The sequence below is a fragment of the Desmodus rotundus genome, chromosome 5 (genome assembly GCF_022682495.2).
Source record: "Desmodus rotundus isolate HL8 chromosome 5, HLdesRot8A.1, whole genome shotgun sequence".
Taxonomy (NCBI): domain Eukaryota; kingdom Metazoa; phylum Chordata; class Mammalia; order Chiroptera; family Phyllostomidae; genus Desmodus; species Desmodus rotundus.
Window position 1 is genome coordinate 39,909,671 of NC_071391.1, and position 23,339 is coordinate 39,933,009.

At 43.1% G+C, this 23,339-nt stretch overlaps 1 protein-coding gene and 2 pseudogenes across 1 annotated transcript in view; 2 read left to right on the forward strand and 1 right to left on the reverse strand.

The window, feature by feature from the left end:
* WEE1 (WEE1 G2 checkpoint kinase) overlaps positions 1-1,973 on the reverse strand; it is a 20,310-nt gene extending 18,337 nt beyond the window's left edge. The window contains exon 1 of the mRNA XM_024559023.4: positions 984-1,973. Coding sequence (XP_024414791.2) covers positions 984-1,559 — 576 coding nt within the window. The 5' untranslated portion in view covers positions 1,560-1,973. The remainder of the gene's footprint in view (positions 1-983) is intronic.
* On the forward strand, positions 1,661-22,447 carry LOC112303398 (ubiquitin-ribosomal protein eL40 fusion protein-like; annotated as a pseudogene).
* On the forward strand, positions 8,258-11,001 carry LOC112303218 (small ribosomal subunit protein eS4, X isoform-like; annotated as a pseudogene).
* Positions 22,448-23,339: the final 892 nt, after the last annotated feature.

Sequence of the window (23,339 nt, forward strand, 5' to 3'; positions counted from 1 at the left end):
GGCAAGTCTGCTAATAAACTCTAAAGCCCTAAAACACACATCCTCCTGAGGTACTGAAACTTACTTAAGTACATTTTCCGTTTTATTCCTGCAAATGAGATACTTGTCTTAATTTCGCTAAGAGTCCGCCTTAAAATCTGCTGTTACTTTTGAAATTCTATTAGTGGTAATCGGCATAATTTCTTGCCACTTAACAGATGCTGAACTGCTACTTCACGATTCATTCTCAACAACATGAATGCATAAAGGTCCAAGCAACAACCCCAGTGCTGGTTTTTTAACAGTTCCATACTCCTGATTACCCCACTTAGGTGACCAAACTTGGTCACTGCAAACTCTACGATGTAAACAAACGCTTACACAACATTTTGTCCGGAAAGAGGCTTAAATGCTACCCAGAGTTCTTTACAAGTCTTTAACAAGTCTTTAAGAGTGTAAATGGCTGGAAGGCTAACCTTTTCTCCCCAGTCGCAGCGCAGTCTCCCTCCCTACTTCAAGCCTTCCCCCTTAAGGTGGTAAGACACGAAATGATAAGGCCACAAACACCAGCGGTCACGGCGTTTAAAAAGCACCATATGGCTGCGGCGCTGGGGAGTGTCAGGTGTTGGGGCCAAGCACCACTCCAGCCTCCTTCCAAACCACGTTATCTGTGCCACACTCCCGGGTGACAAGCTCGGGGCAGCCCCCATTCGGCGGGCTTTCAATCGTGAGCCACCTGGACGGCACCGACCAGCCCCTTTGAAAGATGAAGAAGTTCCAGATGAGGCCCATTGTTCAGTTACATAATCTTAACGGACAACTTCTGGGCAGGGCCAGAAAGAAAGGCTGCCAACTTTTTGTTGCGGCGCAGGAGAGCGAGCGGGGATGCGGCCGGGCGGTTATGTAACCGAACCCGGCCAGTGCCGCGCTCCGCTCTAGGCGCCTTCACGTTTTTAAAAGGACAGCCGAGCGCGGGACGCTCCGGCCACCGCTTCCTCTCTCACCTTGGGGGTGTGCGGCGTGTCAAAAAGCCGCAGCTTGCGGAAGGTCTTGTGCGGCGGCGTGCCCGGGTGGTCCCGCAGCGGCGAGCAAGGACCCTCGCCAGTCATGCGCTCCCCGTAACCCTGCGGGGACGCGTCCTCCGGGCCGCCGCAGCGCACCGGCGAGAACGAGCTGCCCAGGAAGTAGGCGGCCGCCGGCGACTTGACTGGCGACGAAGAACCGAAGCCCTCCTCCTCCCACGAGTCGCCCTCCGCCCCGCCGCCAGATGCGTCCACGCTCGGGGAGGCGCCCCGCAGCAACATGTCCTCTTCCAGTTCCCCGGGGCTGCCGGGGGCCGGGCCGGGCGACCGACGGCCCTCGGGCCCGGGCTCGGTGGGGCTCCGCGCGGGCGGCAGCGGCGAGTCGGGCTCCTGAAAGGCCGAGTCCTCGCCAGTGCTGTGGCCGCTGCCTTCCTCCTCCTCTTCTTCCTCCTCCTCCTCACAGTCGCTGCAGGGCGAGAAGATCAGCTTCTGCCGCAAGGTGCAAGAGACCCCGGGACGGCGAGACGGCGGCGGCTGCTGCCGGCTAAGGAAGCTCATCGCACCCCTGGGGCCGGGACGGACAAGGGGACAGCCGGGACTCGTGGAGTCCGGCACACAGCCGGTCCAGGGGGCGGGTCTGCCACGTGCGACTGGGCGCGTCTACTGGCCTGGCGGCGGGTCTGCGTGGCGATGGGCTGCGGCTCCGGGGCGCTTGAGGCTGCGGGCGGCGGTGGACACAGCGGCAGCTACGACGCGGACTGTCCGGCAAAGGTGGGGCGGCAGAGGCGGTGAGGTTGAGGTCTCCGCCAGTCCAGCCGCGAGTTCGGGCTCCGCGGCTTCCCGCGACCGTTAGCCACGTGACTGCCCAGTCCACCAATCCCTGCCCAGCCCCGGGTTTGAAAAAAAGGAGGGCGCGACGTACCCCGCGGGGGAGGGATTTGCTACGTGATTTTGGCGCGAACGTGCTGGCCACGCCCCCCACCCGGCGCGGGCCGGGCCTGGGTGGGTGCTGTTCCGCGGCCGTGTGAAAGAGTCGGACCGCGGGGAGTTGGGTCTGGCACCATCCCGGCACTGCAGAGCTGGGAGCCAAGGCGGCACCTCTGGGAGGGGGCGGGTGGAGCCTGGCTCGACTCCGCCAGGACTAAGCCGAGCCGAATGCCTTCCCAATGAATTCCCCCTCCTCGCGCCCCCTCCAGTGCCCCAGGGGTCTGACGTCGGACAGAGGGGCTGGGAGCGCCTCTGGGCCCCGCGGGCCACGGCGTGTGCGGAACCGCTGTGGCTCCCGGGCGCTACTCGTGGAGACTCGCCTCCAGTACCCGGTCCTGGGCGTTGTGGGCGTGGCTGTAGGCAGTCACGTTCCTGGGTCGAGGTCTAAACCGGAAATGTAGATTCCGGCCTCGGGGCTTTTCCGAGCTGTGTGAGCAGATTGCCTAACCGAAATCAGCTAGTTCTCCGGGCGAGGACTCCGGCTTTGGGGGTCGCCTGTGGAGACTCAGTTTTACCCTAGACTGGCTGTTAGCGTGGGGTGTGCTTGCAGCCAGGTGGGCTCCCCTGGGCCGTGGTCCCCTCTGCAGTCCACTCTAGACTTGGCCACAGGAAATAAACAGCGCAATTGGCCCTAGCACCGAACACGGTGTTTGTTTGCCAGCACCTGGGCAGGTGTTGGCGAAACCCATTGACCCAGCCTGCTGCAAATTTAAACGCAACTTTAGAAGAAAAAAGAAATTCGTCTAGTACTCCATCAAATTGTGACTTAATCTGTCCCTTATTGTCGCATATACGAATTTCTCAATTTGTCAATTGTAAATAACCCCATGGTGAATATTTTTCTTTCTCATGTTTTTTTCCTCTGTACTTTGTGTGTGTGTGTGTTATTCCTTAAGATACAGAAGTGAGTATTACTGGAATAAAAGATTTAAACTGCCAAATTGCCCTCTGGGTGGGGGGAAACAATTTATATCTTCACATCAGAGTACACTTTTCATGAATTCTGGGCATCTGTGGGTAAAGTTTGTTAATGTAGTTTTGTTGTTTTACTTAATGATTTCTAGTGTGTTTTTCTTCTTGTAGCACTTTACAGTATGAATATTAACACGTTACTGTGTATGTCGTTCTAACAGTTTTCAAAGGCTAAACTAAAGCTGGATTTTTTTTTCTTTTTTCTTTTTTTTAAGATTTTATTTTTGGCGAGAGGGGAAGGGAGGGAGAAAGGGGGGGAAAGAAACATCGAAGTGTGGTTGCCTCTCACTTGCCCCCTGCTGGGGACCTGGCAACCCAGGCCTGTGCCCTGACTGGAAATCCATCCCTCAGCCCTCTGGTTCGCAGGCCAGCGCTCAATCCACTGAGCCACACCAGCCAGGGCTAAAGCTGGATTTTCAATAATGGAAACACGTCTTAGTACTTATCACATGGGGAATTCCCTAACGTCTCAGTGAAGGGTGAACCACTCTTTTCTATAGATATTTGCTAAGTGATACATAAACGTCTTTTTGCATGTTAATCCAAATTTAATTTTAAACACTTGGAAGACAGGAAATCTACCCCTTTGGTGTGTCTCCAGGAAAAGCGTTCTTTGATTCATGGCGACCAAAGACAAGGAGTGATGTTTAGCACTCTCCCTCCAATGCCTCTTCTCCCTCAGTCCTCGTGAGGACAGATACAATTTTTTGATATGGATAGTTTACATTTTCCCAATTTCATGTGAAGTGTAAACAAAAAATAACTTTAGGAAACTTTGACTCTTTATTAATCTGTAATATGAGTTGTGTATAAACATAGTGTGCTTGCTTCCTAAGTAAGTGGGAATTTAAAGCCCCACAAACACTATCCCCACTTGATAATTGCCCCTAAGCCCCTCCCATATAGGAATTCTTTATCCCCTATTGCTATCACACCCCCACTCCCCCTTCATAGCACTCTGCTTTCTTTTTAAAAAAATTTTTTAAAATGTATTATTAGAGAGAGAGGAAGGAAGAGAAGAAGGAAACATCAATTTGTTTTGTTGTTCCACATATTTACTGGTTAATTCTTGTATGTGCCCTGACCAGGATGGAACACACAACCTTGGCAAATCTGGAGGATGCTCTCTAACCAACTGAGCCACCCGGCCAGGGCACCCTGCATTATTTCCTTAACAGGCTGATATCTTGTCTCGAAGTGTGTTATTTATTACTGTCCGGTTCTAGAAAATGAAACCCCGTGAGTGTAGGGACCTTTTCCATTTGTATATTGCAGTATTCTGGTGTGACTTAGATGTTCAATATTTTCTTCACGATAATAAAGCCCTTAAATCTTTGTTGATTTATTTTTTTCTCTCAATATAAATTCAAATGGTACAGAAGTCTCCCACCTACTCCTTCAGCCCCCAGCCCAAGTCCCCTTCCTGGAGGTAAACACTCTTTTAATGTTGTTTTTCGCAACTCTTAATTTGACCGCTCATCTGCTTCCCCAAACTGGGAGGTCCTTGAACTAGGCTGGGGCAAAAGGGCCTGGGATCCCAACAGGAAGGGAAGAGTTCTTGGTCCACCGCCCTAGAACTTTAAATTCTTGGCACCCAGGTCCTCACACAGAACAGAAGAGGTAAATTCCCAACGAATGTACAGAATGACTGGGGGAAAGAAGGAATTTCTTTAAAAGTTGAAAATAGGACAGTATAAGAACCATTGCCTCTATAAAGCCTTTCCTTGACTTACTCTACTTCCAAGTGAAAAACAATATTCCACACACCAGACTTGCCACCACACCTGGCATAGACTATACAACACTTTGATTACCATGGGCCGGTTGAGATCAAGTTTTGTCTTTAGAGGTTCAGCAACCAGCAGTGTCCCTTGACCCCTGAGAAGGCACTTAATAAATGTTTCTGGAATAATTTAACAAAAATCTTGTGTTTCAGGCCCCTGGCCAGATAGCTCAGTTGGTTAGAGCATCTTCCCCATATGTGAAGGTTGGAGGTTTGATCCTCAGCCAGGCTACATACGGGGAGCAACCAATGAATGCACACTTAAGTGGAACAATATTGATATTTTTCTAATTAATAAATAAAAATTTAAAAGGCAGCCCCAGAACATTTATTTTAAAAAATCTTGTGTTCCTTAAAACAAACCTGTCAAAATGAGTATGAAACCCATGCCCTGCCTCCTCCAGCTGAGAACGTGGCACAGTGTTATGATTTGATTGCAGCAGTGCCCTAACTGAAATCCTTAGTGATTGTTCTGATTTTTTAAATTTCTTGTTTCTGAGTAAAGTACTTACTGTACTGGAGAGACAGGGCTACACCCACTTGCCCTAGGACATAACTAATCAGATTTCCTGTTCTTTCTCTACCCAGTGTTGTTTCTAACTATAATGTTGCTAGGCAACTTTTGCAGAATCCACGAGCTTGTGGTAGTGTTGTAATAACTGAGTAAAAATCTTGCCTCTAGATTTTGGCAGAACAAACTTAAGCTGTTTATCCCCATTAAAGACAGATGACTTAGCACTTTAATACCAGTATTGTCAGCCCATTTGCCTTCCTTAGCACAAGCAGCAAGATTCCCGCTCTAAAGATTTGTAATGGAGATTCTTAAGTCACTCTCTCAAATACTTTCTATATACAAGCACATGGATATATGTGCATATTATGAACAATGCATTTTTGAATGAAAGATCCTTCAGAACTGGGAACTAATGTTTCAGTCTGTAGGAATGTTTCATCCAATTAGTCAGGCTTTAACAAAGCTGAATTTTTTTTCTAATTTATGCTTTTGATTCTGGAGAAATAATAACTTTCTCGACACAAGAGCCTACTCTGATTTCTAATTTGAAAAAATAAAAAGTTGGTCCTGGTTGGGTGGCTCATTACAGCACTGTTCCAATATGCCAGGATTGCAAGTTCAATCCTCAGTCTCGACATATACAAGAAGCAACCAATGAATGCATAAGTAGATGGAACAACAAATCTATGACTCTCTCTCTCTCTCAAAACTCAAATAAATGTTTTAAAACTTAAAAAACCTCATGTTGGTCAAATCTGTTTTTCACTTAAAAACCAAATAAGCTTTAAAAAGTTAAGCTATCTTTCTTTATCTTCCTTGTTGTCTCTACCTTTTCTCTTTGGCTGGTTCTCTCAGAAGACCTCACTCACTTCCACCCAGCTCTAACTGCCAGTTACCAACTGCCAGTTGGCCCGAGGAATCCAGATCTCAGGCTAGAATGTGGTAACTCCTACCACTGCACCTGTTTGACTTCCCAGGTACAGATTTGTCTGCTCTCACTTGTGTTAATACCCTCTGATGGATGGTTTGGATGATGTTTGACTATTTCAGCACATGTTCATTCATCAGCTCACCTTGAACATATGGTATGGTATAGTCAAATCCATTTCCTCCTTAGTTGTTCAATGGATTAGATCTGAGACTAGCCTTGTTCCTTACAGTGTTCAATCAATGTTATGTGTGCTTTTAATTATAGCACACAATATTGTTGGAGAACAATCCACACTTGTTAATGGTTTTATAACCAGTGAGGATAATCAAATCAAAACAGAGATAATATTGATATAATAAGGACTTGAAAAGCATAGCTCAGGAAAAGTGACCATTTGAAAGATTGTATTTTAATGAAGTAAACATTTCTATTCATGCCTAAATAGCCTTTAAGGACTATTATTGGGTTGGCCAAAAAGTTCTTTTGGTTTTTTTTTTCCATAAGTAGCACTTAGTTTTCTTGAACTTTATTTGAAATGATTTTGTTAGATTGTATTGTGACAGCTGTCACATCTGCATACATTTAAAAAAACTTATCAAAATTGGTGAATGTGTAGCCATTTAAATATTGAAGATGGAAGAAAATATGCAACATTTTTGGCATATTATGCTTTATTACCTCAAGAAAGGTAAAAATGCAACTGTAAGGCAAAAAAAGACTTGTGCAGTGTATGGGGAGGGTACTGTGACTGATCGAACATGTCAAAAGTGGTTTGGGAAGTTTCCTGCTGGAGATTTCCCCCCGGATGATGCTCCACAGTCAGGTAGACCAGTTGAAGGTGATAGTGATCAAATGGAAACATTAATTGAGAACAATCAACGTTATACCACGTGGGAGATAGCCGACATACTTAAAATATCCAAATTAATGAAGTTACTGGTGAAAATGAAAAATGTGTCTTTTATTTTACAGGAAAAACTAAACGGACTTTTTGGCCAACTCAATAATACACTACTGCCATTTATCCTAACATTTATATAAGGTAGATGAAGGGCAGATTTCATTATATCTTTTAGGTATGGATTATATCAATTACGTGAATTACATGCAAGAAGTTTGAGGATCTAAGAGCCTCATTGAGTTTTTGCTTGGGGTCTTCAGCTATTAGAAACCATTCTAGGGCACTTAAATGTGTCTTTACATGCACAGAACCTTGACTATAATACGCCTTATTCGTGAAAGAAGTCTTCAGGCTTGCTCCCAGTTATCTCAGCCCTTCCACAGGCCACCTCATCTTGAAAGACTTGATAGTCCACTGCAATCGGTCAGCCCTGTGGCAATGATACAAACTTCAAGACTTTCCCAAGAGAAAATGCTGATCACTGACCCTATCCTTCCTAGATAAGAGCGGAGTTCTTAACCAACATATTTAAAATTACAGTTCTGTGAAGCAAAACATGGTGCTTCCTACTTGCTTTTTTAAAACTACTTTCTACTGGAGGGTAACTGAGTAGCCCCATTTTCTCCACTATTCCTTTTTTATGTCCTTTACAGAGGCACAAAAGGCTGCTTTTATCTATATTCTTAATGAATTTCAATAACTGAAAAGGTCACTTCACAGAAAGGCTATGAATAGGAAGAATCATAAGGGAGTGCCCAACAGAAAGCCAGGGCTCAGTACACATTCAGACCACTGATTAATGGCCTCTCTTGGGTTAGTGGCTTAGACAGGAAATGACCTGGATGACCACGAGAACTGCCTGTTGTTTGCTGGCCACACTGTGCTTATTTAAACCAGCTTTGTTCAGATTACAGCAGCACAAAAGATGTGATGACCCTCCTCCAGTGAGTCAAGGGGCCCTGTCTCTTTCGAAGAGTGAAAGGAGGTAAAGCAGACAGCCCATGCTGGTCTTTTGTGTAGCAACAGGAGTGTTTGGGTATTTCTGTGTTTTGATGACTCAGTGGTGAGTCAGTTTTAAAGTTCTGTAAAAGGCCTTGTTCAGCCCAGACAGGACTGAGAGATGAGCTCACCCAGTGGCTTGCCCAATAGTGTGTGATAGGATCAGACAATGGGCGATTTAAATGTATACATGGAAAAACACACTGGCCAGGGTGAACAAGTTCCTGAATGCAGAAATCAGCTTTATTTGGCAGTCATCTACTGGGTGCCTGCTATGGTCGAGCACCACCTGTGTCCTACCCACTCCTCATCACCTTTGTACAGCTCAGAATACGAAAAATGTCCTAAGTACTACGAAGCGCTAGGTGATTCTGAGGGAGCCAGGGGAGGTATAGTGCCAGTGAAAGGGTAGGCACTGAGCCAAATGCTTTACATATTTATCTAATCTTTACAGAACCCTTCAAGAGAGGTATTTTTATGTTCACATTTTACAGATGAAGAAAATGAAACCCAGATCGGCCCGCATCACACAGTCACGGAGCTAGTATTACTGAGACTCTGTTTCTGAGACTCCTGGTTACTGCTGGCTTAAAGACAAGCTCTTCCAACCCCGGCAAGAAAGGAGTAAGGTCAGGGTGGGAACTAAGGGAGACGTGAGGAAGGCGGCGTCATTCCCTGCCCCCCTGTGGGCTAGACCCATTATGCAGTGCGATGCCAGTTCGTCTAGACAGAAGGGCACACAGCTTATACGGTGAGAAGGAGGGAAGTGGGACCCACAGAGGCAGACTTGCACCTTTACTTTTCTGTTTTACCATAAAACCTGCACATATTTTAAATTCTAAAATCAAGAGGAAAGATCACAAAGACTGATACTATCCTGTGTTGCAAAAGGCCTGGGGAAATGCATTCTTATATACTGTGGGGATGGGTGTAAATGGGTACTATTTTTTTTTAAGATTTTATTTATTTATTTTTAGACAGAGGGGAAGGGTGGGAGAAAAAGAGGGAGAGAAACACCCATGTGTGGTTGCCTCTCACCTGTCCCGCACTGGGGACCCTGCCTGCAACCCAGGCATGTGCCCTTGACTGGGAATCGAACTGGCGACCCTGTGGTTCACAGGCCAGCGCTCAATCCACTGAGCCACACCAGCCAGGGCGTATTTTTAAAAGATTGTTTTGATGTTTTCTGTTACAATTTAAGTATTAATACTCTTTGACCTAGCAAGTCCACTGAAACATTTGCACAGATTTGCAAAAATGAGTAAAAGAATGTTTATCACTGTATTTATTCATTTAAATACTTAATTAATTCCAAAGACTCTTCCAATCATGCCACCTAGAGCCTGTCTCACCCACTGCTCTGTTTGGCTGCCAAGTGTTTAGTAAATACTTAATGAGATTCTCCTGTGGGCCTGGCACCCCTCTGTGCACACAGAGGAACACAGCAGTGAAACAAACAAAATTTTTACTTTTTAAAAATTTTTTATTGATTGATTTGAGAGAGAGAGAGGAAGTGGGAGAAAGAGAGAGAGAAACACCAACTTTGTTGTTCCACTTATTCATGCATTCATTGGTTGATTCTTGCATGTGTCCTGACCAGGGATTAAACCCACAACCTTGGCATACAGGGACAATGCTCTAACTAACTAACTAACTGAGCTACCCGGCCAGGGTATATTTAAGTTTTACTTGAAGGAAACTTTTGAGGTCTCTGGTGAATACAGAAAGTACATAAATAAACAAATGTACACAAAAAAGTCAAGTAGTGATAAGTTCTTTTAAAAAAATAAAAGGGATTAAGAAGTGGTAGAGGGTTGGAGTGAAGTGCTACTTTAAACAGTGTGATGTAGGAAGACCTTTCTGGAAAGGTGCCACGTGAGCAGGAACCAGAATGAGGTGAGGGCATCAGCCAAATGGAGAGCTGGAAGAAGGGCATTCTAGGCATTGCTTATCATACCAAAAATCAAGCCATTAACTACTAAGTAACCACAGTTCACAAAATAATGAGACAGAGCTATATGTACAAAATGAAAAGATATCTAAGATATAATGAAAAAGAGTTGCAAAACTCTATTCGTGATTCCTTTAAAAAATAATAAGAAGCTCTTTCTGTGCCTACCACAGCAGCTGTGGCCCGTGGTCCCAAGAAGCATCTGAAGCATGTAGTAGCTCCAAAGCATTGGATGCTGGATAAACTGACCACTGTGTTTGCTCCTCGGCCATCTACCGGTCCCCACAAGCTGAGAGAATGTCTCTGTCATCATCTTCCTAAGGAACAGACTTAAATATGCCCTAACAAGAGACGAGGTAAAGAAGATCTGCATGCAGCTGTTTCTTAAGGTCAATGGCACGGTCCCAACAGATATAACCTACCCTGCTGGTCTTAAGGGTGAGATCAGCATTGACAAGACTGGAGAGAATTTCCCTCTGATCTGTAACACCAAGGGTCACTTTGCTGTCCATCGGTTACACCCGAGGAGGCCACGTGCAAGTCGTGCAAAGTGAGGAAGGTCTTTGTGGGCACAAAAGGAATCCTTCATCTGTAACCCGTGATGCTCGCACCGTCCGCTACCCTGACCCCTCATCAAGGTGAACGACACCATTAGATTGAGTTGGAGACTGGCAAAAGTGCTGATTTCATCAAGTTTGACCCTGGTAACCTGTATATGGTGACTGGAGGTGCTAACCTGAGAAGAACTGACGTGGCAACCAACAGAGAGACACGCCCTGGTTCATTTGACGTATTTCAGGTGAAAGGCGCCAGTGGCAACAGCTTTGCCCCGGCTCTCCAACATTTTTGTTACTGGCAAAGGCAACAAACCATGGATCTCCCTCCCTTGTGGAAAGGCTGTCGACCTCAACATTGCTGAAGAGAGAGACAAGACACTGGCAGCCAAACAGAGCAGTGGATGAGACGGGCTCTAGGTGGCATGATTGGAAGAGTCTTTGGAATTAATTAAAGATAATACGGCATTAAAAAGAAGAAAAGTAACCTAAAGCAAATGTATTTACCACAAGAAGATATCTGGAGGAATACACAAAATTATCCAAAAAATTCCCTCATTTCTGCCCTGGCTAGTGTGGCTCAGTGGGGTGAGCGCCAGCCTGCAAACTGAATGCTGGGCTGCGGGCCAGGTCCCCAGTGAGAGACACATAAGAGACGACAAGTGATGTTTATCCCCCTCCTTCTCCCCTCTCTAAAATATAAATAAAATCTTTAAAAAGGAAAACCCTCACTTCTAAGGGTTATTTATGGATTGCATGAGAGAACAAATCAAACTGCTAAGGTGCTGGTGAAGAGACAGCCAGGAGGAAGGCCTTATCATTGTCGCTAAAACAGAACAGGGCAGATGGAAGTATGACCAGTCCTGAAGACCTATACCCTTCCCTTTTCTGACACACTTGGAACTCTCCTCCCAGGTCACTGATGCCTGAGCCCTTCTTCCCTTTCCTCCCTTCTCCACACCCCTATCTCCCTTCTCTAGCTTTGCTCCTGGGAAAAGAGATAGTACTTCTGTTTTCTAAGCCTGGATACCTCACCTGGACTGGTCTTACTGCCCGTCTCAGACGACAAGCAGCCGGTGCTCTGGCTGCAGCCGGTGATGAGCTGCTGTTAAGGAACAGGGCTTCCAGGATTCTTCTAATTTACTATAGGTTCCCTTCTTTAAAAAAAAAAAAATTGTGACCCTGGCCAGGTAGCTCAATTGGTTAAAGCATCATCCCAATATGCCAAGGTTGAGGGTTTGATCCCTGGTCAGGGCACATATAAGAATCAACCAATGAGTGCATAAATAAGTTGAGCAACAAAGCAATGTTTCTTTCTCTCCCCCTCTCTCTCTAAAAAATTAATTAATTTTTAAAATATTTTGATTTTTTTTAATTGTAAAAAGATTTTATTTATTTTTAGAGAGAGGGCGAGGGATGGAGAAAGAGGGAGAGAAACTTCAATGTGCAAGAGAAACTTCAATGCGCAAGAGATACAGTGACCAGTTGCCTCTTGCACAACTCCAGGTGGGGACCTGGCCTACAACCCAGGCATGTGCCCTGACTGGGAATCAAATTGGAGACTTTTCCGTTTGCAGGCTGGCACCTATGGAGCCACACCTGACAGGGCTATAATTTTTATTTATTTATTTATTTTAAAAAAGATTTTATTTATTTATTTTTAGAGAGAGAGGAAGGGAGGGAGAAAGAGAAGGAGAGAAACATGACTGTGTGGTTGCTTCTCATGCGCCCCCTACTTGGGACCTAGCCCACCACCAAGGCATATGCCCTGACTGGGAATCGAACTGGTGACCCTTTGGTTTGCAGGCGGGCACTCAATCCAGTGAGCCACACCAGCCAGGGTTAGGCCTGTAATTTTTAAATTACAGTTGACAATATTATATTAGTTTTGGATATACAGCATATAATTTATGAAGTGATCCTCCCCTGGCACCAGACATAGTTATTACAATATTATTGACTATATTCCTTATGCTGTGCTTCACAGCCCCGTGACTATTTCGTGACTGCCATTTATACTTCTTAGTCTCTTCACCTTAATCTCTTCACTCAGCTCCCATCTCCCTCCCATCTGGCAGCCATCAATTTGTTCTCTATCTCTATAAATCTATTTCTGTTTTGTTCTTTTCCTTTGTTCTTTAGATTTCACATATAAGTGAAATCATATGGTGTTTGTCTTTCTCTGACTCACTTCACTTAGCATAGTGCTCTCTAAGTGCATCCATGTTGTCACAAATAGAAAGATTTCACTCTTTTTTGTGGCCAAGCAATATTCCATTGCATATATGTACCACTTCTTCTCTATTCATTTGTCTGTCAGTGGATACTTAGATTGTTTCCACATCTTGGCTATTGTAAATAATGTCGCAATGAACATAGGGATGCATATATTTTTTATAGGCTCACTTCTAAGTATGAAAGAAAAGGCTTCATCCCTGGTTATCAGCTTCAGAATATTAACTGAACCAGGAGTTGAGTTTAGGAGATAGAATGATCACACACATTCCTGCCAGTATTGATGGAATCACCTATCTTCTGCAGGGTTTTTGAAGCAGCCAAGCATTAAGTGTTGATGCCCACCCCCACTGCCTCCCATCACTGCCCAGCTCTGCTGACTTCCTGGGCCCTGTGTGTCCATATGCTTGTCAACCAATTGTTGGAAATAACGTAAGACCACAGAAGAATGACCAGTATAAAACAAATACACACACAAAGTTCTGTGCTCTTATACTGTTTATAACAATTCTTCTGTTGATTATTTTGGATTTCTATGTGGGCAGTCATATAATTGATAAATCTCTCCTTCTTCCAGAATTTATGACTCTCATTTTATTTTATTGTCTAATTGCATTAACTAGCATTTCTAGAACAACAATAAAAAAATAGGAGAGGTGTTCAGTGTCCAGATAGCTCAGTGGGTTAGAACATGGCGCTGAAAATAGGAAAGGTGAAGAGCATCATTGTCTTACTGCTGACTTTAATGGGGACATTAAGGATAACATTGGTTGATAAGGTGTGTATACATGTATATGTCATGTACACAGGATTTATATCTGTTATATTAAATAAGTATTCTTTTATCATAATATGAAAAATGAATATTAAACTCTATCAAATTTTTAGCACTTCTCTTAATTCTGTTTTTTCCTTTTTACTCATATGGAAAATTCAATTAATGGATTTTCTTAGATTTTATGACTTGATTCTTCCCGAAATAAATGTACTTAGTAAAGTTGTTTTTAAAATATACTACAAGTAGCCCTGGCTGGTGTGGATCAGTGGATTGAGTGCCAGCCTGCAAACCAAAAGGTTGCAGGTTCGATTCCCAGTCAGGGCACATGCCTGGGTTGCAGCCCAGGTTCCCTAGTTGGGGAGGTGTGAGAGGCAACCAATCAATATATCTATTGCATATTTCTGTTCCTCTTCTTCTCTTTCTCCCTCTGCCCACCCCCTCTCTTTAAAAAGTAAATAAATAGTTCTTTTAAGATGAGCTCTTGGGAGTTCCAGCAAAGATGGATGTGTAGGTAGAAACTCTTCACTTCCTCACACAACCAAAAGGAGGATAACAACCAATCTAAAATCAATAAACAATCAGAAGTGCCATAAAATCAAACTGCATGGAACTCCGACAACCATGGAGTTAAAGAAACAGTGGAATAGAACAACCAGACAAGTAAGGGGGCGGACCTTGGGGCAGGGCTGGCTGCGGTGAGGCCGCAGGCTGCGAAGGAAGGGCTGACAAAAGGGGAAACAGATTCAGAGGTGGCTGTGGACTACGGAGGTTGCCGGGGGTGGGAGAAATTCGCAGTCTCACAAGAGACAGTTCATTGAAAAGTGCGCTGGAGCCCAGCAGGTGAGCTGCATTGTTCCCTCTCTGGCCCCTCCCCCACAGGCAGCAACGCAGCACAGCAAGGAGGTTTGCCCTGCCCTGGGGGAATACCTAAGGCCCCAACCCCTTACAACTTATCAGGAACACCGAGACAAAGAAATAGGGCCAAAATGAAAGAACAGAGCACAACCTCACAAAGAGAGCTAAGCGATGAGGAGATCGCCAACCTATTTGATGGAGAATTTAAAGCCCTGGTAATCAAAATGCTCACAGAACTGATTGAGCTTGGTCGCAAAATGAAAGAACAAATGCAAGATCCCCCAAATGAAATAAAGCAAAATATTCAGGGAGCCAACAGTGACAGGAAGGAAACCAGGACTCAAAACAATGATTTGGAACAAAAGGAAGAAATAAACATCCAACAGGAACAGAATGAAGAAACAAGAATTCAAAAAAGTGAAGAGAGTCTTATAAACCTTGGGGATAACCTGAAACGTTCCAAAATCCGAATTATAGGGGAGCCAGAAGGACAACAAGAAATTGAAAACTTATTTGAACAAATAATGAAGGAAAACTTCCTCAATCTGGTGAAGGAAATAGACTTTCAGGAAGTCCATGAAGCTCAGAGAGTCCCAAAGAAGTTGGACCCAAAGAAGAACACACCAAGGCACATCATCATTAAGTTACCCAAGATTAAAGACAAAGAAAGAATCTTAAAAGCAGCAAGTGGAAAGGACGCATTTACCTACAAAGGAGTGCCCAGAAGGCTATCATCTGATTTATCAAAAGAAACCTTACAGGCAAGAAGGGATTGGAAAGAAGTGTTCAAAGTAAAAGCAAGGACCTACAACCTACATAGATTACTCTATCCAGCAAAGCTATCATTTAGAATGGAAGGGTAGATAAAGTGCTTCCCGGATAAGGTCAAGTTAAAGGAGTTCATTATCACCAAGCCAGTATTATATGAAATGTTAAAGGGACTTATCTAAGAAAAGGAAGATTAAAAATATGAACAGTAAAATGACAACAAACTCACAACTATCAACAAGTGAACCTAAAAAAATTAAAAGAAAGAAAAACAACAAAAACGAAAACTAAGCAAATAACTAGAACAGGAACAGAATCAGAGAAATGGACATCACATGGAGGCTTTTCAGTGGGGAGAGGGAGAGGTGGAATGGGGGGGAAAGGTACAGGGAAGAAGCATAATTGGTAGGCATTAAATAGATGGGGAGAGGTAAAAAATGATATAGGAAACAGAGAACTCAAAGAACTTATATGTACAACCCATGGTCATGAACTAAGGCCGGGGGATGCTGGAGGGTTGGGGGGTGCAGGGTGGAGGGGGGATAAAGGGGGAAGTTGGGGAAAACTGTAATAGCACAATCAATAAAATATAATTGTAAAAAGTAAATAAACAAAATATTAAATAAATAAATAAATAAATAATACTGCAAGTACACCTGAAACTAATACTAAATATTGAATGTAAACTGTAATTTAAAATTTTTTAAATAAGATAAACTGTGTTTTATGTTCATACGTTTTGTTTAGTCCTTTTGCATGTGTATTTATAATCGGGATTGGTTCATAGTTTTCCTGTTGTATAATCTTTATAAGATTTTGGCTTCATGAAACACTTGGATGTTTACTTCTTGTTTCATGCTTTGGAATATCTTAACTACTATGAGAAACACTGATTCCCTACAAGTTTGAAAGAAGTTGTTCATTAACACATCTAGGGGCAGCATTTTTTTTCGAGGTATAGCTTTTAACAAGTTTTTGTTCATGATGATTTATCTGATTAGATTCTCTACTTTTTTTGAGTCCCTATTGGTAATGTATATTTCCTTTAGTATTATCCATTTTGTTCAGATTTTAAGTTGTATTTGCATAGGAATGGGCAAAGTATTCCCTTGTATTTCTTATCATTTCTCTGTACCCGTGGGTATAATCCTTCCCCACTCCTAATTTAAATACTTATGTTTTGTCATTCTTTTTTATTACATTAGCTAGTGGTTTATCATTTTTATTGTTTGCTTCCTCCTACTCACCAAAGAACTAGATCTTAGATTTATTTGTCAATTATATTGTTTTCCTGATTTTGAAATAATTCATTTTATTTTTATCTTTATTAATTTCTTCCTTTCACTTCCTTTAGATTTTGCTTTGCTGTGACTTTTTCCCCCTTCCAATTTCTTGTGTTGTCTGCTTTGTTAATGGACTTATATTTTCTTATTCAGATTAACAATGTTTAAGGTCATGGATTTTCTTGTGAATACAACTTTGGCTGCATTCCATAAGTGTTTCATTGAGTTTGTTTTAAAGTAGTCTATAATACAGCTTTTTTAAACTTTGTACAGAAGTATAATATACATACATGAAAGCAAACATATCAAAATATGTAGAGTCTGGTGAATATTCAAAATTTCAGCACCCAGATTAAGAAACAGGACTTCACCAACACTTGAAGGCCAGCTAAATAATTTACAGGGACCACTGAGAAATGAAAATACAATGTTCAAATTTTTTTAAGGACTTTAAGATGGTGACAGCAGATCATTACATCAACTACAGGGTCTCTCTAAGTGGAGGGCCCTGTGCCCATAAAGCTGACCCCGCCAACACCCCTCACCCCTCTGGTCTCTCTTCCTATTCCTAACGCCCCCTCCCCACCAAGTGTATCCACTATCCTGATTGCAAATGGCGGGAATAGTTTTGCCTGTACCCTTTCTGTGTCTAGCTTTGTTTGCTTAACATTATATTTGTGAGGACCACCTATACTTTGACATAGATTTGAAAATCATACATTTTTATTCCTATATAGTTAAACCTAATCTGTAATTCAGTTTTAGTTTGTCAGTGATTGAAGAGTTGTTTAGGAAACCTTGAAAAATTTTCCTAGTGGTTGAACCCATTAAGCCTAAAGTGACTAAGGACTAACTTCCTAGTTTCGGGCTCTTTTCCCTCTGAATGACTTCTTACTCATAGAACATATAGTATGAGTAAGACACAGTGAGCTTTATTCACTCCTCATGTCCTTCTGCTACCCAATAAGGAAGAAAGAGGAAGAAAGCTAGCCAAAGAGGGTGTAAAAGGTATGCCCATTACCTCAGGCTCTTCTGGAGAAGTGAGCAGTAGGTCCTTTCTGTTAATGGGGGTGGCTGAGTGCAGTCCTGGCATTGAGAATGGCTGGACGCCCGGCACAGGCAAGGGGCCACTGCCCAGACCACTCGGCTAGTTGGTGGCAGAGGGAAGGGAGAGGACAGAGAAAGAAAAACATTGATGGGCTGCCTCCCACATGCACCCCAACTGAGGAACAAACCCGCAACCCAGGAAAATGCTGAATTTCAGTCAGAAATTAGTGAATATCTTCAGTTAGAAGATCGCTGGAGAGCCCATGGGTGTCGGGGAAAGAACATGTTGCTTAGGTTCTATACAGATTCAGAGACTTCTGGCCAAGGTGGAGGCATAGGTAAACAAACAAGCTTTGCCTCCTCACAAAATTACAGCAAAAATTACAACTAAACTACAAAAAGAAATCAGCCAGATTCATCAGAAAATTAGCTGTATGGAAGTCTGACAACCAAGGATTTAAAGAAGCCATATTCATCTGGATAGGTGCCTTTTCTACAACAGGCCACACTACTAAGACAGGGAGTCAAAGGACCTCTACCTAATACACAGAAACAAACACAGGGAGGCTGCCAAAGTGAGGAGACAAAGAAATATGGCTCAAATGAAAGAACAGAACAAAACTCCAGGAAAAGAACTAAACGAAATGGAGATAACCAACCTATCAGATGCAGAGTTCAAAACACCGGTGATCAGGATGCTCAAAGAACTCAATGAGTACTGCAGTAGCATAAAAAAGATGCAGGTGGAAATGAAGGTTGCATTAAGTCAGGGGTGTCAAACTCATTTTCACTGGGGGCCACATCAGCCTCGTGGTTGCCTTCAAAGGGCCGAAATAATTTTAGGACTGTATAAATGTAACTACCTAACTGTTAAGGAGTTGAAATTACATTTGGCCCTTTGAAGGCAACCACGAGGCTGATGTGGCCCCCGGTGAAAATGAGTTTGACACCCCTGCATTAAATGAAATAAAGAAAAATCATCAGGGAACCAACAGTGGTGGGAATGAAGCCAAGATTCAAATCAACAATTTGGAACATAAGGAAAAAAAAGTCTTTAATTAGAACAGCAAGAAGAAAAAAGAATTAAAAAAAAATGAAAACAGAATAAGGAGCCTCTGGGACCTTTCCAAATGTACCAACATCTGAATCATAGGGGTGACAGAAGGAGAAGAACAAGAAATTGAAAACTTTTTTGAAAACATAATGAAAGGAAACTTCCCTAATTTGCTGAAGGAAATAGACATAAAAGTCCAGGAAGCACCTGAGTCCCATACAAGTTGGACTCAAAGAGGAACACACAAAGATTCATCATAATTAAAATGCCAAAGGTTAAAGGTAGAGAATCTTAAAAGCAGCAAGAGAAAAGCAGAGAGTTATCTGCAAAGGAGTTCCCTTAAGACTGTCAGCTGATTTCTCAAAAGAAACTTTGCAGGCTAGAAGGGACTGGCCAGAAGTATTCAGAGTGATGAAAAATAAGGACTTACAACCTAGATTACTCTATCCAGCAAAACTATCATTTAGAATGGAAGGGCAGATAAAGTGCTTCCCAGACAAGGTAAAGCTAAAGGAGTTCATCATCACCAAGCCAATATTATATGAAATGTTAAATCACTTTGCTTATTTAAGCAAATGAAGAAGATCAAAGTTATGAACATTAAAATGGCAACAAATACACAACTATAAGCAACTGAATCTAAAAAACAAACTAAACAAACAAGTAGAACAGGAACAGAATCATAGATATGGAGATCATTTGGAGGGTTATCAGCTGGGAGGGGGAATGGGGAGAAAAGGTTCAGGGATTAAGAAGTACAAATTGGTAGGTACAAAATAGACAGGGGGATGTTAAGAACAGTATAGGAAATTGAAAAGCCAAAGAACTTATATGCATGGACATGAACTAAAGGAAGGGATTGCTGGAGGGAATGGGGGTACTGGGCAGAGGGGGGCAAAGGATAAGAAATTGGGACAACTGTAATAACAAAATCAATAAAACACATTTAAAAAAATTTTAAAAACAGAATGGCTGGATATTGAGGAATGAATAGCCCAAACAAGTAGTGCACCAATCCTTAAAGAATACAAGGTCTGTCCAGAAAAAGTCCTGCCTGTTAATATAATTATGGTTTGCGTGACATTGATGTAAGCTGGCAGCCAAGGAGAGGGAGAGTGGACTAGAATACACATGTGTGAACAATGACAACTTCACTACACTAGCCAGCAAGGGTTGGTAGACGCCATAGAGTGAGCATGTGTACTGTGCGGCTGTCACATTAAAAATGACTGAGCGAGTAGAGCAATGAATCTGCATAAAATTTTGCGTTTAGCTTGGAAATTCCTCCACGGAAACTATCAGATGATTGAGGCCACAGCTATGGGCAACTGGTGATTGGCAGCCTCATCGTGACATCATGCCCACTCATGCATCACATCTGGTGCAAATTTTTTTTTGTGAAACATCAAGTCACTCGGCCCCACTACAGCCCAGATTTGGCATCCTGTTACTTCAGCTTTTCCCCAAACTAAAATCACACCTTTGAAATGGACAAGATTTCAGACTGTTGATGAGATTCAGGACAATAAGAGAGGGCAGCTGATGGTGATGGGGAGAACTGTGTGAGGTGCCAAGGTGCCTACTTTGAAGGGGACTGAGGTATCATTGTCCTATGTACAATGTTTCTTATATCTTGTATCTTCAATAAATGTCTCTATTTTTCATACTACATGGCTGGATACCATCTGGACAGACCTTTGTATATCGCTAAAAGCCAATCATATGTCTACATTTAAACCTAATGTTGAAGCCTAAATTCAAACTATTTATTATAATCAACTTGTACCAGCCAGCCTATAGCTCAAATTTGATGACCAAACATAGAAAATCTTTTAACAAAATGCGATTTGTTTGAAGTAGAGGGCCTCTTTAATGTTACTGGGCTTCTTTCTTGAAAACAACAATTTTATTTATTTTAAAATAGATATTAAAAAAGCTCATAACACAAAATTCAAAAGGCACAAAAATGTATACAGTTGAAAGTAAGTCTCCCTTTTACCCTTAGCTTCCAGCCTATTACCTTGAGGCAACCAACATTATTATTTTCTTGTACATTTTTCAGAAGTAGTCTATGCAAATATGTGTAATCTTTTAAATATTTTAATAAGAAATTATAAACAGTATTATGCATGCTGTTGTGCAACTTGCTTTTTCACTTAATATTTTTGGAGATTGTTTCATATGAATGCATACAGGACTGACTCATTTTATTTACGGGATGAACCATAATTTTTTTAAAAAGTTTGTTTTCTTTTTTTTAGCAGCTTCATTGAAGTAAACTTATGTACCATAACATTCACCTATTGAAAGTACACAATTCAATTACTTTTAATTTATTGAATTATGTTACCATCACCACAATCCAGTTTTAGAGTATTTCTATCACCCTAAAAAGTTTTCTTATACCCATAATTTATCTTTTCATCGTTTAATTAGACTTCGTTTTTCCTTTTTCAGTAATTCATTTGAACATTTCCTGGGGCCATGACATTTTGCTTTCCCAGCCAGCACTGCATAGGACTTGGAATGGTGAAGACAGGTTAGGAGAGGGTTTCAAACCTCATGTAGTGTTGCTGCTTCTGTCTCTTACAGAGTAGCTACTCTCCTGTCCTTCAAAGCTGCTGTGGATTTGGAGAGTGAGATGTAGGAGACCCTGAACAGTCTGCCAGTGAGCTGCTTGCTTCCCCTCTTTCTTTCTCTCTTCACCAAAATTAGTAGAGTCTTAAGAACAATAGATAGGTTGGGGGAGATGGGCGAGCGTCTGCTCGCTCCTCCAGAACGTGGCTAATCATGGTAGACAGTAGCTACGTCACCATGGCTGTGAGAAGTGGGAAGTGGAAGGCAGGTGACCTCCCATATTTCCTAACACCCTCCGGGACAGGCACCCTTCAGTTGGGCTGATGGTCACCAGGGCTGATCAGAGTGAATCTTGTTCTACCTGCAGTGGAATAGATGGCAGCAGCAGGACACACACCTGTGAGAGAAAAGATGGTAGCAGTGTCGTCACAAGGTCCCGAATGTGAAAACATTACGGGACGGTCCATCGCCGTGGTTTTGCGTTTCTCTGCATCTTCCCTCAGTTCTACTCACTTGTCTCGTGCCTCAAATAAAAGCTTGTCCAGAGTCAGTGCTCCAGAATGGGAACTATTACTAAAATATATATACAGTGTAAATAAAAAGTATTTCTTTCTGATCCTGTTCTTCCAAAATTAGAGCTTTTTGTGGTCATCATTCTTGTTTTTCTCGGGTCATGTTTTTGTCCTCATTTTTAAAATAAGAGTTGTGTCCTCTTTTTCTTCAAGGAGGTGGGAGCAGCCTCCCCGGCAGACGTGGACATGAAGATCTCCATGCAGATCCTGACCGGCAAGACTATCACCCTCACGGTTGAGCCCAGTGACACCATTGAGATCGTCAAAGCTAAAATCCAAGACAAGGAGGGCATCCTGTCCGACCTGCAGCGTCTGATTTTTGTGGGCAAAAGCTGGAGGACGACCGCATCCTCTCAGACTACAGTATTGAGAAAGAGCCTACCCTGCATTTGGTGCCTCGCCTTCAGGGTGGCATCCTCGAGCCTTCCCTCTGCCAGCCAGAAGTACACCTGCGACAAGGTGACCTGCCGCAAGTGTTGGCCCTACCTGCACCACGGCGCTGTCAACTGAAGAAGTGCGGCCACGCCAACAACCTGTGCCCCAAGAAGATTAAATAAAGCCCCTCCTCCACCTCCTCCACTGCAGGTTCAGCCATCTGCCTGAACCTCGTGGCCCTGGGGCCTCAATAAAGTTTCCTTTCATTGACTGGGAAAAAGTTAAAAATAAAATAAGAGCTATGTACCTGTTACCGTTAAAATACAGCCTCACTTCTATTTCTATTTTCTTTTTCTTTTTAAATCCTCACCAGAGGATATGTTTATTGATTTTACAGAGAGAGGAAGTGAGAGAGAAAGAGAAACATCAATGTGAAAGAGAAACATTGATGGGTTATCCCCCTACTGCACACCCCATCCCCTGCACTCACCCCTACTGGGAATTGAACCCACAACCTAGGTATGTGCCCTGACAGGGTTGAACCCCACAATCTTTTGGGGCACAGAAGGATGCTCCAACCAACTGAGCCACCCAGCCAGGGCCGTATTTCTATTTTCAAAGTTAATAATTCTGCAGTCAAAAATGAAGTAGGTGGGCCCTGACTGGCATGGCTCAGTTGGTTGAGCATCTTCCCGCAAAGCTAAAGGTTAGTTACCAGTTCAATTCCTGGTCGGGACACATGCCTGGGTTGTGGGCCAGGTTCCCCAGTCGAGGGCCTGCAAGAGGCAACGCATCACCCATCTATGTATCTCTCGCATATTGATGTTTCTCTCCCTTTCTTCCTTCCTTTCCATCTCTCTAAGGAGTAAATAAGTAAAATCTTTTTTAAAATAAATAAAATATTTAAAAAAAACTAAGTAGGTAGATCCTGTTCTCTCCATCTGTAGCAGGAAACGAGGACAGCAGATACACAGCATGGTCAAAATAGAGCCCTAGGGGCAGAGAGGGAAGGAGGGCTGGTGTGTGTGCCTTCCCCGCTGTTGGGGCTGCTAGCAGCTATGCGAACTCCTGCTCTGGCAGGGGGAAGTGTCTCTGCCCGAGAAAGTCACTTCCTGGCCACCTTTAGAGTCCTCCTTGTGAGGGTGCCCTCCCGCCTGCCTAGAAGGTCCCTTGTGACTCAACTTGTCAAAAGAGGATGACTA